Source organism: Sinocyclocheilus rhinocerous, unplaced genomic scaffold (assembly GCF_001515625.1).
Source record: "Sinocyclocheilus rhinocerous isolate Xijiao unplaced genomic scaffold, SAMN03320098_v1.1 scaffold789, whole genome shotgun sequence".
Lineage (NCBI taxonomy): Eukaryota > Metazoa > Chordata > Actinopteri > Cypriniformes > Cyprinidae > Sinocyclocheilus > Sinocyclocheilus rhinocerous.
The window spans coordinates 3,046,276-3,061,087 of NW_015667306.1; the positions used below are offsets into that span (position 1 = coordinate 3,046,276).

The following is a 14,812-nucleotide window of genomic DNA, read 5'->3' on the forward strand; positions in this document are numbered from 1 at the left end:
ACGAAGAAGGCTTTTTATAGTGATTTATATATTTTATATATATAAACATTTTTGTTGAAGAACAATACTTGTTTTCCATGTTTTAAAAACAAAACGCAAGGCACTTCTTATTTGCTGGTGTAGGAACAAACTGATTATTTATACTGACTTGAGCAATGAGCAAGTAAGGTACGCAGACTATAAAGAGAAGGCAACAGAACACATGTTGTTTCAGTGTTGGTTTATGCAACAGGGTCACCAAAGTTATTCCAAAGAAGAAGAAAAAACAGTTCTCAGGTTTGAGGAGGAGATTTATCCATAGTGTAAAAGTTTTTTGTTCCCCTCCCTGAAAAAAGGTCAAAGTTTTGCCTGGTCCCTTTCTCTCTCTCACACCGTTATGCAATAATTGTCAAAACAACACTGTTTCTCTACAAACATAATATGAGCTACATAACATTTATGAAATTCTGATTCCGAACTCACTGCGACATCTACAACAAAAAATATATTTAGTAATTTTGCATTTATGTTGCATCAGTTACATATACAAGAGAGCAAAATGAGCAAAGTGCTTGACTGATCAGCTTGCTTTTGAGTAAATGATGTCTGTGCCCCAAAAATAGTGCAATGTACCATAATGATTACTGTCACTAGCAACCATAAACAATACAAGTTTCAGTCACTGTTCTTCTGCTTGATGCAATATCAGTTCATAACCAGTAATGATAGTACAGTATAAGATGACAGCTGACACATTATAAATGATGTCTAATCACGTGGTTGTGACTTAAGCTATGTAAAGTATCAGATCTTACTGGCTTATTCTCATATCAAGTGGTTTGACTGTTTTCAAAAGTTAAAGGCTCTAAACAGTTCTGATGTTTGCAGTAATTCCTTAAACTAGTATAGGCATGTAGTTAATTCTGATTGTTTAACCTGACTGTATAGCATATTTTTAAGAGATGTTATTATAGTAATAGTTTTGGTATTAATAAGATGTCAGAGGTTGGTCTGCATAGTTGAGGGCATGGTCTGATATTTGAAGGCAATTTTGGTCTGTTTGCATAAATATTTCTGTCTTTTGGTAAAAGCTGTGAACTAAGATTGAGTAGCAGATCAGGATGGGTTTGGTAACTCCAAAAGTGCACCAACCGCACCAAAATAACCCTGAAAAACACAAATAAAATGACTTGAAGTGATTTGTTCAGATATTGTTTAGCTTTGGAGGAATTACAAAGACTCACACACACACCTCATGTCGCAGGAACAGGGCTTTGAGTTGTCCTTTGCTCCAGTAGTCCAAAGCATAAGCGAGCAGCTTCATGGATAATGTGTTCACTCGCAGAAAGTTCCCAACAAATACCACTCTTTCAATGTTCTAAATGGAAGAAACTCATAATGAGCATTGATTCTGAAAATGTCATTCTTTTAAGAGGAGTTTCCAAGGAGCTGATTGGCGCCTGGTCTCTCATAGCCCTGTACAATGCTGCTTGATCCAGATTCCACAAGGCAGCACCGTAAAGAGGCTGACAGACAAGGGCAAGGACAACATACTGGTGATTTAAAGTGTGGATGTGCACGTGTACCTCGTTAAGTGCACACATGCGCGTGATTGAGCCAATGTTGTTGGTGATGGTGACAAGTGTTGCTCTAGCCAGATCCTCCTTGGAGACCGAGTCTCTCTTCTCCTTGCACATCATGCTCCCAAAGCTACAAAAGAAAATACACATACATTATATTGATTAAACTGATTCACGTCTATTATCAGTGTCATTACAGAACCATTTTAAAATGATAACAGTGTCATATAAGGAATAACAATGTAATTGTTTAGATATAATTTGGGGTTAGAAGTAAAAAAAAATAAACATTTTAATCATCAAGGATGCATTAAATTAATCAAAAGTGTCCGAAAAAACATTTGTGATGATACAAAAGTTTTCTATTCTGTTCATCAAAGAATCCTAAATTCATTTGGATTGATTTAAGAACATTAAAAACATTAAAAAAGACCCAAAATTTTCAAAAGCTAGTGTATATGCCTGTACCTGGAGGCAACAGCCCATCCTGGCAAGCCAAATCGTTCATAGTCGCCACCATAGATGTCCTTGACTAGTTTATCTACACGTGTACTTTCCCCTTCTGTGGCCATTGCCAATGCCTCCTCAAAGGTGGAGCATCCAGTCAACAGGCAACAAAGCCCAAGGAATGTACCACCACCAAGACTAAAGGGGAGACAGAAAATATTACTATAGCTTTACAGTAAAATGCCCATTTATTTTGTTAAACTGTTGCAATATTATTAAGTCATGACCAACCTGGTTCCAGTAACACGCTTGTAGTTGTCTTTGGAGTATACAGCCAGTATGCTGACACCAGAGCCGATGTTGACAAGCAGCAGAGGATAGGGGTTCTCCAGGTTGTATGCCTTCTGCTCGCAGCGCTCAGGGTCTGTTGGATGTTCAAAATAGTAACATTCAGGTGGACCACTTGAGACCACTGAGTCAATGTACAGAACCCCCTTTATCAGGCATTCAAGCTCATCCAGCTTCAACAGCTGCAGATTGGCCATCTAAGAGAGGAAAGACAGCATAGAGAACCAATTAGTTAAAAGAATAGTTCACCAAAAATCACCTTCAGACCATTTAAGATGTAGATGAGTTTCTTAAATAGGTACAGATGTGGAGAAATGTACCATTACATCACTTGCTCACCATTGGATCCTGGGTGCCGTAAGAATAAGAGTCCAAACAGCTGATAAAAACATCACAATTCTGGATTATGGAATCGTATTTTATTTTGGTTATAAGTGTTATAAAATTAAAACATCTTAATGATGGATTTTCACTTCACAAGATATTAATTGATGGGCTAAAGTCGTGTGGATTACTTGTGGGTGTTTTTATCAGCTGTCTGGACTCTCATTCTCATGGCACCCATTCACTGCAGAGGATCCATTGGTGAGCAAGTGATGTAATGCTAAATTTCTCCAAATCTGTTCCAATGAAGAAACAAACTCATCTACATCTTGATCAGATTGAGGCCATCATTTCATTTTTGGTCTATCTATTCCTTTAAACAGATCACATAAAATTATATATATAATTGCAGCAATGTGAGCTTGGACACACCGTACGGAAGCCATCTTCATATTTAAATGCACCACCTCCAGTGGCACAGAGGGTTGTGTGCAGACTGGAGAAATGCTTGTCTCGGCCCATCTGCAGGAAGGCAGGCAGCTCGTGCGTGGGAAAGCGGATGAAGTGCAGGTTGCCCTTGCGGCCCCAAAGTGTGAGGTCAGAGAGCTCCAGGTGAACATCTCGTATACCTGTTTTGCCATAGGCGGTGTGTGAGGTGAGGTAGCGGCGGATGCTTTTCAGACTATCCACCTCCTCCTGTTCTTCTTCTGCTGTAATGTCTTTGGGCTCAAAGTAGACCAGCTTCACCAATGTGCCACCAATGTCCATGCCAAACCATGGGAAAGCTGGGGACCAATAATAGTGAAGTGACTACAATACCTTGTGCATTTTCTAAACATTTTCTGTGAGTAAGCTCATTTCACTTTTTTAGGAAAAAGTTCACTTTTAACTACATATGAGCAGTTTTATTTTCTGTAATTTTCATTGAGGTTGGCATATTTTCAGCCTTGTAAGTAAAATGGGACAAAATGTATAATACATTAAAAAAAATAAAAGGTAACAGAGTTATAAATTCAAATACACAATAGTGTTTTAAGTAATTTCGAAAAAAAAACATTTCTCATTAATCAAAAAGAAATATTTGTTCCTTGCACAATAACTTGAGTAGCATGATTGAATGGTTGCGTTTGAAGAATAAGTCAACACGACAAAATTGAGAAAAAAAAAAGTGTCACACACTTAAGTATTACATTTTTGGTTATAAAACGTTATTACTTATTACGTTATTGTACAGTGCTGGGTCGTCTTTTGATATATAAGATTCCTCAAGAAAATCTTAAGTGCTTATTAAATTAGACTTTAGTATTACTGCTAACGTTATACCATAAGTAAATATATGAATTGTATTATGTTTAATGCTAAATGTTATCTATCGTCTAAACATTTAAGTGTATAGTGTATGTTATGTTTTGCATGTTAGTCAATAGTATGATGCCAACCGCGAGCGCAAAAAATTGACAAAAATGGCTATAAAACGTATGACTGTTGGTTTAATTTATATAACGTTATATCTGACATTTTATCACTGTGATTTCACTGTGGCATCAGCTCCGTTAACCCTGTTACCTAGCGCCATAACAAGATGGTTCACCTACGCGGCCTGTTCTTTTTCAGCGAATCGAGCCTCAGCATCGCCGGTGTCGATTTTGACATCCGCTGCTCTCGGAGTGCACTGCCGCCGGCCGCTGCGCTGTCTGCACCCGGTGTAGCAATTATGCTACATGACGTTTTCGTCTTTGATAGAGGCAGCCTGAGCGCTGTCGGTTCTTCCTCTTGCTCCTCCGCACATCCCTCGCCGTCACAGTGGAAGCCATTCACCTCCATTATGTCTTTTACCAAAAAACTCTACATCGATTGTTAAGCAGAAAAATCACAGTTAACATATATAAATGCATTGTCTGTATTTCATGTCATTCTCATCTCCGCAGAAAATATTTACGTCGCGGTGTTTACAACACCAGCAGTTACTCGAATTACCAATGAATGCTCTTCTCCTGTCCACTGAAATCGCAACGAGCCAATCAGGTTGTCAGTTCGGTTCATACGTTGTCTTCTTCAACAGTAGATGGCGCGCTTCACATAACAACCCTACAAGCATCATTTGTTCACAATCTTTACCGCCTTTTATGCTCTGACTGACCAGAAAGACTCAAGGTAGGACATTTTATTTCAGAAACATTTCTGGAAATCATTATTGACTGTGCATGATCAAGATTGAGCAGTACACAAAAGCAAAACAGTTTAGCACAAATATTCCCCCGAAATACAGTAACTTATCTAGCAAACCTACAAGAACCAGATAAAATACTTATAAGATCAGGAGTAACATTAACATATACAGTGCATTTAAAATCAGGTTCAATCATTTCACATCAAAAAGTGTGGATAAAGTGCAGTTTCTGATTAAAAATGACATATGAATTACATTTAAAGTGTACACGTAATTCATTCAGTCATTTCCAATGTTCATGTAGCAGTTTACCCTTACACAGATAACTTGATGCTAATAGCATGCATGTTGTTTCTGCAGCTCAAACGATAGAGCAATGCCGCTAGCAACCCCAAAGAACACGAGTTTGAATCTCAGAGAATGTGTGAACTTAAACATATACCTAGAATACAGTGTACAATCTTTTTCAACTACACATCAGTGTATTACTGTTGTGCACTGGACTTGGAGACTTCTGCAGACACAACACTTACATATCAGCAATATAAACAATATAATCTTTGGCCATGGGGCACTTGGTTATGTTTGCATTTACCTTAATCTATTTTAACAGTTATTCCACTATAGGTAACTCTTACAGCAGGCATTAGGAGAACACGTTTGATTTTTGTCAAAAGTGGACAGTGTTCTGTGTGTGCACACTTTGAAACTCTTATAGGGGTCCAACTTACCAGAAAATATGGGACAGTGATGGAGAAAGAGTTCCTTAAGGAGAGGGTTGGAGCCATTGTCCAGTCCATGTAATGTTCCAAATGAGTTTTTCATAAATGTCCGATAGGTTATGCAACAGCTCCTTATATTCATTGTCTGTCACACACAGGATGTATTCTTGCAACCTTACCACAATTCACAATACCGGTACATCAAATTGTTGTACAATGTAATACCAGTCAAACTGGGTCCTCCAAATTACTTTAAAGCTCCATGACAATCAATTTATTAGTGAAACTGATTTCACAGATGCAACGGCAGTCAAATTCATTATCGGCCCTGGCGTACAAGGCATATCAATGTAAGGCACATGGCAAACCATGATTACATATAGGCCTATATGTACACACATGAAATAATACATGAGGATAAAACCACTAGAGTTTGGCGAAAGAGATCATGTTGGACAACTAAAATCTCAGTCCGTTCCTCATAGCAAGCTATCGAATGGTTATAGAAGTCTTGGTGTATATAGTAGGGATGGGTCACGATTTTCGAATATTCGATTAGTTGATTTTATTATAGAATATCGAATAGGTTGTGCGATTATTGTCTTTAAAAAATTCCCCATGTTTTCCATACAAATGCGGCGGTGATGCGTTCATGTAAGCAGAGGGTGGCGCTGCCAATAACGCACCTAAAAGCTGTCAAAGACAACAAAAGAACACATTTTCTCACGCGCACACTGTAGACTTGCGTGGCATAAAAAAAAGACTTGCATATAACAGTTACAGTAAGGACGAAGTTCTGTGCGGACCGCAAACACTCCCGACTGGGTTTGAGGTGTGGGTGAATCCGGATTCAGAAAGGCACGGAAAACAAATAATGCGTTCTACGGAGCCACTAAAGGGACATGGTTAGCCGCTTGTTAGCGGTAGCCTGTTACATTACAGTACATAACATTTCACTTACCACATAAACAGAGTAAGGAGAGATGACTGATAGGATGACGGCGAATGATTTGCAGATCCTGAGTACCAGATGTTAGAAACATCTAATCTTGTAAAATGTGTGGTAAGTACTGCCGAGTGCTGCTCCGTAACGTTACGTGTGATCGCGAATCTCGAAAGTGAAAGTAAAAAACAAGCACGCGGTTCATAAACGATTTCAATGCCCCGTATATTAATAACGGCTCCCTGATGCCAGCAGTTTATAGACAGAATAATTACCCAATGATATAATTGCGACAGAAGATACTGATGTATATTTTTTTCTCCCATCTCGTATCTATTCTGTTTAGGGGTTCCCTCTTTTTAAATGGAAATGTCCTAGACTTATGAGCAGTTGATTTATGCTAATCGACAGACTCTTATGTTAATAAGTGCCATCATTCGCTTATGTTTATTATATTAATGTTTCAGCACGTTACAATCATTATATGGCTTGAGTTAAGGTAGCCTATCTTCTGAATTAAACAGTTTATCATACAGATTGAAAACGTGAATCCCATCTCTCTCCGTTTATGGGTGTTTGTGCGTGCAGGTGGGGGAGGGGTGCGATTTTCAAATAATAATCGAATAATACCCAGCAATTTTCGAATATTATTTTTGCTTGGAATGCCCATCCCTAGTATATAGCACAAACCTTTTATTGTACTACTTTTATTGTACATTTTGTCCTTTTCTTCAGCACCAGTTACTATCCACTGTTATTTATGGAAAAGAGCAGCCTGGACATTTTACTTAATAAGTCCCTTTGTGTTTCATTGAGAAAAAAAAAATCATAGGGGTTTCATGCAACACGAGAGTAAGTACATGATGACAAAATTTTCATTTGTGGGTGAACTTCCAGGCCAATAATGCAGCAGAAAGACCAATCCCTGCAGCAGCAATAAGGTGGAAGTTGTTTATCCTGAATAATTCTGGGCGCCCCTCTCCTCTCTGCTCTGGCCTAGCAGCACTGGATTCTTCCTCTCGAACGTTGATGGTGGTTGACTTCTTACTGTCATGCCCAGATGGCTCAGAAAGATGAACTGCACTTTCTGTGCCAACATAGTTCAGGGTATGCTGGTCCTCAGAGATGACTGTGCTACGTTGCAGGATGCTTAGTGGCTGACCATTCATATTTTCAGCAGATGGCTCTTCAGCAAACTGGATTACATTTATCGGTGTATGACTCCCGTAGAAAGATTCATAGTGGTCCTCCTCAGGCTGGTTACGGGTCAAGGGAGCAGCATTGTATGGAGGGTCTTGAAAGGACTGAGTAGCAGAATCAAGGGAAGCAAAGGGAGCGGAGTTCTGGTCTGCAAGACTAGTAGACTCTCCAAGTTCTGTGGAAGAGTCTGTTGCATTGCTGATCTCCAAATCACCTGAAACCACTGAGCAAGGCTCCTCTTGAAAGACAGGAAGAATCTCTGCTCTGTTCTGCTGGGGTTCTGGATGCTGAAGGACTTCAGGCTTGCTGAAACATTCCTGGTCGATGGAAGAGGGAGAGTGCGTAACCACCTCAGCAGGTGCAGAAGATGTTGCCTGAGCTGTTGTGGTAGAATTTGTTGGAGCATTATTAAAAACTGGCAACCCAACAGTGTTGTTCCCCTGAACCCTCTGCAGAGAAAACAGAAGATTAAGCCACAGAAAACAACATATTAACCATTGGAAAAATTTGAAATAGAGTTGACCAGATAATATTTTAATAATGAACTTGCTACGTCACAGATTTGCCTAAGAACAACAGTAAAGTGCTTTGGGTTGAGTATTACCTCATTTGCAGTTGGGTCAGAGATCTCTTCTGGCTCCTGAAATGTCCTTTCCATTCTCAATGGGGGATTAGTGTCTTGGACAGGGAGTCTCTCAGAAGGGTCAATATCTATGTCTGCTGTTGGCACCTGGGTCTTCTTTGACTTCGGAGAAGTCTGGGAGGTGGTGTAAAGCTTTGTTATTTGGCTTTGAGAAGTGGAAGTGTCTGAGGAGAATGCTTGAGCACTTGAGGTGGAGAGGAGAGCTTCACCAGTTGACGAGGAGATGGTGGTTCGGTCTGTTAAAGCCAAGCCATCTGAATTATCTAAAGCAGGTGTTTTGTTCTCAGCTGCCCCAGTGAGGGTTGGAACAGGTAAAGACACTTTAGAAACTGAGACTTCAGGAGGGGGAGGTGCTTGGGAAGGAGCTACAACAGGAGGTGCTACTTCAGCTTGGGAAACTGGTTCAGGAGAAGGTGCTGGAACTGGAGTAGGAGGTTTAACAGGAGCAGGAGATGGTTCTGGGGCTGCAGTGTTGGAAGAGGCAGTTGAACTTGCTGGGGCTCCCCTTGAGGGTGGAATCAGCAGAGGAGGAGTGGTTGCTGGGACTGCATGAACTGTCACTCTGGTTGTGGTTGTTGTGGAACCAGATGAAGTATAAGAAGCAGCTGGAGCAGGTGCTGGTCTGGGTGTAGGAGCAGCAGGAGCAGCATTATCTATAGATAAAGAAAAAAGGCATTCATAAAATAACGTCCCTCCTTTTCATAATTTGTTTTGTACACAAGCAAGAAAGCTCTTACTTGTGATGCCCCTGATCCTGTCATAAGTAGCGCTCATCTCATTAGCCAGTTCCCTATGTTCACAGTTCCGGAGTGCAGTGATGAACTCATCAGGCCATTTCTCGCGTCTGCGTAGATTGTCTAGAAGTGTCTGCATAGCAGTGAAGTTTCCAGAAATTTCTCTCTTGGCTTCGACCTCTTCCTGCAAAAACACAAATTGAATTAGTAAACAAAAAATAATTTACCGAAGTCTTTTACTTTTGCATATCTAGATATAATTGTGATGTTATCTGTAGTTAAATGTAGTACTGCTTACCCTATCAGTGAATGTGAGGCATGGCAGATGAGGTAAGATATCTCTCACTTTGACCGTTGATGAAAAACGAGCCAAATTCGGCCTTATTGCCTCGTTATAAAATTGCTCACGTGTAAATGACATTTTTGCACTTATAAAGAGAGAATGACAGAAAAATAGTGTTATTTAGTGGTTTATTGTTATTAATCACACTAAATCAAGGGTGTCCAAACTTGGTTCTGGAGGGCCACTGACTGTCCTGCAAAGTTTAGCTCCAACTTGCCTGAACACACCTGCCTGGTAGTTTCTAGTATGCCTAGTAAGACCTTGATTAGCTTGTTTAGGTGTGTTTAATTGGGGTTGGAGCTAAACTCTGCAGGACAGTTGCCCTCCAGGAGCAGGAATGGACACCCCTGCACTAAATAAAAACACATACTTGAAAATTATTACCTGCTTGAAATAGTAAAATTCAACAGCCTTTTCTTTGTGTCCCTGAATCTGGACTCCAAATCAGACCTGGGAAAAGAATTAGAGAAAATTATTGCAAATGTAATCTTCAAAGTTTGAGAGGGTTATCAATCATTAAAACTGAATTAGAATGTTAGACAATCAGCTAGGCAGAGTGCAGTCTACTGACAATGCTAGAAATATGATTGCATCATCTCATATAATCCATCCTGCTTCAGCACTTCTGGATGTGGGAAGCCTTGAAAGTGAAAGTGAAAGTGAAAGTGAAAACTGGTGTATGCATGAGAATTTTGGGGAAATCCTTAAGTTTCCATTTGGCCTTCATTAGAAAACACTTTCAAACAACAGATGAAACAGAAATGCATTTGATATAACTGGTGTGACAAATGTTTGTAAAATCGGATATGAGGAACGTAATGCAGATTTTGCATCATTTTTGCAACATTGACTCATCAATACTGGGGATGTCCCTGAATGGGCATTCTTCATATCTGCTCTACATTTTAAAAACATTTGTCCCACCAGTTATGTCTAATGCATTTCTGTTTTTTCTAATGATTCACATTATTTCCCAAACTCACAGGACTACTACATTGTTCATTATATATCATAGCTTTGTCCATTTTTGGTTTGGCTAATGTGTTAATGACTGTATAATGTAACTATTTGATGTTCTTGATTGTAAGGTCTTATTTAATGTATTTTTAAATCATGCAATCATGTAATGACGACATAGGCTACATTTTTTATTTGGTGACAGACAGATCAGAGCTGCTTTCCTGCAGACACATATAATATTATTCAATTAATATGTATGCTAAGCTTCTGAGTTCATGTACAGTATATTTGTAAATAATTTTCATTTGTCTTAAACATTTTAATTTGTGAAGAATGAGCCAAAGTGTACCTAGATCGCAAACTTTGTTTTGTGTGGTCTTCTGGTGTGATTCCTCAACCTGATTTTGATATCTATGTATCAACTTGTGTGACATATAAATTAATTCATATTCATAATAGTTTAAAAATTAACCATTGACAGGACATTGTAGCACATTTAAATAATTTGCACTTAAAATGATCTACAGTAGGCCTATTATCTAACACAACACATCACAGCTGTAACAAAGTGATTCTGACATGAGTGTATACTTTAGTATTTTTGTATGGTACAGAGTACAAAACAGATGTGAACTGGACATTACCCTGCTGATTGAAAATTTAATGATCTCCAAAGATCAAAGCAAAAACTACTGCTGTTCTGCAACCGTTGCTCCTCTTTCCCTCAAAATGATAATTTACACATATATCTGCTGTTCCCAGAAGGAGGGAAATCATGTACAAAACTGAAAAATCCCAAAAGCCAATGGTGAAGCCCTGCTTTTCAATGGATTCCTATGTTATATGACCTGTTCAGTTCGGCTATTCACTTGAAATATTTCCATTCAATACACTCCATACAACATTTTTTGTGGCATAAACTACCATGACACATCTGCTCATTATTATTATTTATTACTGCTATTGCCCATAGTAGAAAAGTAGGAAAAATTATACAGTATAATATTACTTTTAATGTTTAATACCACTTTATATTAACTGTATAATAGAAAAACAATATGAATTTGATTCAAAAAGTGCTGAATCAAAACTCTTCATACAAAATTTAAGTCCAACTCATCCATTTAAATAAATAAATAAATAATTTTATATATATATATATTTATTTATTTATTTTGTTTGTTTGTACAGATGTTTATACTGCACAATTCATAAAATTAAATTTTAAGCATTTAAACAAGCATTTAGGCCTACCTTTTCTATTATGAGAATTATAAATTCAGTCGTGTATTCAAACTAAATATTCATGCCCCCTAAAGCCAGCTCAACCAAACAAGCTCAAAAATTCAGCCCACAGTCTTACCTTAGACAGGATTGACAAAGCAGACAATCTCATAGTGAAAAGGAGGACCCAAAAATCATCAGAGACTGTTTTTAGTCAGAATCTTAGTCTGTTTTCACTTAAACAGCTCAGAAATTATAATCTGTTGTCAGATTCAATGACAGTACTGCTCTTCTGAACTAAGGCACTGCAGGTTAATCCATAGTTCACGTCCCTTAAAGGTCAAACATGAAATAGTTTAACTGGAGCAGAGTTATTATCTGTCATCTTGAATGATAACAGACATAAGGGTTCATTTACTGTCCTAAACCACACTAAACTAGACAGGTAGGCAGGCGCTGTCCTTCCTCAGAGCTAATGTGCAGCCAGCCAAGTCCGCGACTATTCACAGTTTCTAATAAATTATTATAGGGTTTAAAGCACGAGGTTAAGTCTGCTTAATTGGCTTATGTTCAAGGAAACTGGCAAACCTGCTCTCATGTGGAATGTCCTCTAAACGACCGCACCATTTCCCTGTAAAATCTTAAAGGAAACATTGTCAAGTACTTCGAGGTGACCAGGAAGCCACCTACCTGTCTTGATATACAGCATATACTTTAAAGTATGTTCTACATGTGCCTGGCGTAAATGATGAAGAATAACGACAAAGAGCAAACTTTGAATCCCATGCTAAAGTGATTACGAAGAGATCAGCGAAATTTTATAACCGATATTTGAGCATGATTTTTCAAGTCGATTTACCAGGAAAAATAGGTCGCAGGAGTCACAAACATACAAAAAGCGCATACAAACGTCTTAAATGATTAAAGTGTGCATTTATGTAACACGTATTTTCAAGAGACTGTCCGTCTGTAAGTGAAATCGTCAACTACATTTACTGGTGCGCGAGCTTTATGCAAGACAGACATTAATACACGAAACGCAAGTACAGTATAATTTACGCACAAAACAACTAACACTGTAGAAATATGAAGTGTATTTGAACTTACCCTTTAGAGGAAGGTCAGTCTGTGAGGTCCTTCGCAGATTGAACCACTAAGTTTCGATATGCACGTCTTCCGTTCAGCGTTTAAAGCACAACCCTCCCCTGTCATCACACGCTGTTTGTCTTTTTCATTGGATCTCGGAACTGTGTATCAACTTGTTACAATATTACGCCACTGAATTCTCGCATTTTCGTGTTGCAAAAATGATTTTGGAATCGTATCGTCTTGCAATAAGACAAGTTTAAAAACCATAACCATTATTATTTTTATCATTTTGTTGGCAGGTGCAGCGGGCATAGGGGACAAACTGTTATGCCGAAATTAAACTAAAATTATCCTAGGTCAGCTAGACTTTGAAATGCATGGTTACCTATTTAATTATACAGCTGTTAAAGGTATGGCAGTTGTAAAAACCGATAAAGACGCCACTGAAAGCTGATAAACTCTGAGGGAGGGATATGCTACATACTGAACGTGCCATAGGCTACTTAAGTTCATTTTTTGGGTCTAAGACCCTCGAGCCGCCGTTTTTGTGGCCCGATGATGTTGCCACCATGAAAAATATAAATATTAAAATAAAATATAAATATTAAATGTGTACAAATTTTGTGTCCAATTTCAACAGTAACTATGGAATTGATTTTCAAATTTTCTGTAAAGTTAGCATGTAGCATGCATGAGTGTGAGTTGGGCGGTGTGCAGACACGCGTTCTCAGACATGCGCATTATATACTTGCACATCTGCAGTAATGACAGAAAGAAGTGATGTCTACTCCCAAAAATAAATTATTTAGTAATTTGCGTTACTAACCTAAACAAAACCCTAAAGAGAGTGATCATCTGGGAAAGTAAAGGCTTTGAACCGTTTACACTATTAATACATTGGAAATATTCCCAGCAAATGGTTCGTTTTATTCTTGTTTTACTAAGATGTCCTTGTATTAAGTTAACAGCCTGTTTTGCAAACACATATTAGCCTTATTAACAAAAAATAACTACTATAAAATTTACTGTGCTGCCCCGATGGATCCTATTTTGTGCCCCGAGCTTTCTAAAATTGAATAGCTACACGGAAAAGGAGATATTTTGTTAAGTCATCTAAAGCAAAAAAGAGAAAGAGGGTGCAGCAGAGTAATAATAATATATTTGATTATTTATGTTGTTAGAAACTGTTGATCCTGGGCTATATGCAATTGCCCTCATCTCGTGTATATGTATCAATGGCCAATTCACCAAGTCACCCCAGTGTATATTTCTCTAAATGGCCAGTAGATGGCCCTGTTTGTCCAGAGTGGAGTTGTAATCCCATTTTTTTACACCATCTTGTCTCTATCCCATCCATCTCAATTCCCACGGTGACTGCATCTTTCACTCTCTTCACGGGTAATGGCTATTATACTATAAAAATACATAATATGAGCATATCTCCTAAGGCTACAGCCAATCTCTTGTGTTTGTGTGTATATGGGCCACTGAAAGCAGAATACTGTGCATGATAAATCACCGGCCTTATGTTTAGCTCAAACATAGTAAATACAATACTGTACTTTTTAAACCCATTCTTTTTCATACTCTCTGAGTCTAAAGTAAATAGCTACCTAATATTGAGTGTATAAATAGTTGTACATTTTATAGTTGTAAATACTTTTGGCAAAGACATTGTGAATGTACTAGATTAGTAGCATCATGTGCTTATGTCATAGAGACTTGCTATGTAAACAAAAAAATCTGCCAAGTAGTGCTGTCAAATGATTAATCGCGATTAATCACGTCCAAAATAAAAGTTTTTGTTTACATATGTGTGTGTACTGTGTATATTTATTATGCATATATAAATACACAAACATACAGTATATATTTTGAAAATATTTACATGTATGTACATGTTTATATTTATATAATTTATCTAGAAATATTTTATATATAAACAACATATTTTTCTTAAATATATACATGCATTTGTGTGCACTTATATATACATAATAGATATACACTGTACACACACATATATTCTGTAAACAAAAACTTTTATTTTGGATGAGATTAATCATGATTAATCGTTTGACAGCACTACTGCCAAGCTGCTATAAG

The 14,812-nt window shown here is 38.0% G+C and overlaps 2 protein-coding genes across 2 annotated transcripts; both read right to left on the reverse strand.

Moving 5' to 3' along the window:
• Window positions 1-55: 55 nt before the first annotated feature.
• Window positions 56-4,773, reverse strand: LOC107733768 (pantothenate kinase 3-like). The gene is made up of 8 exons (XM_016545556.1): window positions 4,656-4,773; window positions 4,274-4,523; window positions 3,111-3,463; window positions 2,298-2,551; window positions 2,028-2,204; window positions 1,566-1,689; window positions 1,232-1,357; window positions 56-1,146 (listed from the first exon to the last, which is right to left on the reverse strand). The coding sequence occupies exons 1-8, from the start codon at window positions 4,719-4,721 to the stop codon at window positions 1,096-1,098; spliced, it is 1,401 nt and encodes a 466-aa protein (XP_016401042.1). The 5' UTR covers window positions 4,722-4,773; the 3' UTR covers window positions 56-1,095.
• A 1,866-nt stretch (window positions 4,774-6,639) lies between these two features.
• LOC107733776 (flocculation protein FLO11-like) lies at window positions 6,640-13,264 on the reverse strand. The gene is made up of 6 exons (XM_016545570.1): window positions 12,725-13,264; window positions 9,818-9,883; window positions 9,389-9,519; window positions 9,094-9,274; window positions 8,318-9,009; window positions 6,640-8,162 (listed from the first exon to the last, which is right to left on the reverse strand). The coding sequence occupies exons 3-6, from the start codon at window positions 9,509-9,511 to the stop codon at window positions 7,389-7,391; spliced, it is 1,770 nt and encodes a 589-aa protein (XP_016401056.1). The 5' UTR covers window positions 9,512-9,519; window positions 9,818-9,883; window positions 12,725-13,264; the 3' UTR covers window positions 6,640-7,388.
• Between the last annotated feature and the right edge of the window lie 1,548 nt (window positions 13,265-14,812).

Coding starts and splice junctions, on each gene's coding strand:
- LOC107733768 (XM_016545556.1), bottom strand. CDS start 4,721: ATGAACCGAACTGACAACCTGATTGGCTCGTTGCGATTTCAGTGGACA. Junction 3,464..4,273: donor GCTGAAAAAGAACAGGCCGC/GTAGGTGAACCA, acceptor ATTGGTCCCCAG/CTTTCCCATGGTTTGGCATG. Junction 1,147..1,231: donor CCCTGTTCCTGCGACATGAG/GTGTGTGTGTGA, acceptor TGTGTTTTTCAG/GGTTATTTTGGTGCGGTTGG.
- LOC107733776 (XM_016545570.1), bottom strand. CDS start 9,511: ATGTCATTTACACGTGAGCAATTTTATAACGAGGCAATAAGGCCGAAT. Junction 9,010..9,093: donor CAGGATCAGGGGCATCACAA/GTAAGAGCTTTC, acceptor CTTTATCTATAG/ATAATGCTGCTCCTGCTGCT. Junction 8,163..8,317: donor CTGACCCAACTGCAAATGAG/GTAATACTCAAC, acceptor TTTTCTCTGCAG/AGGGTTCAGGGGAACAACAC.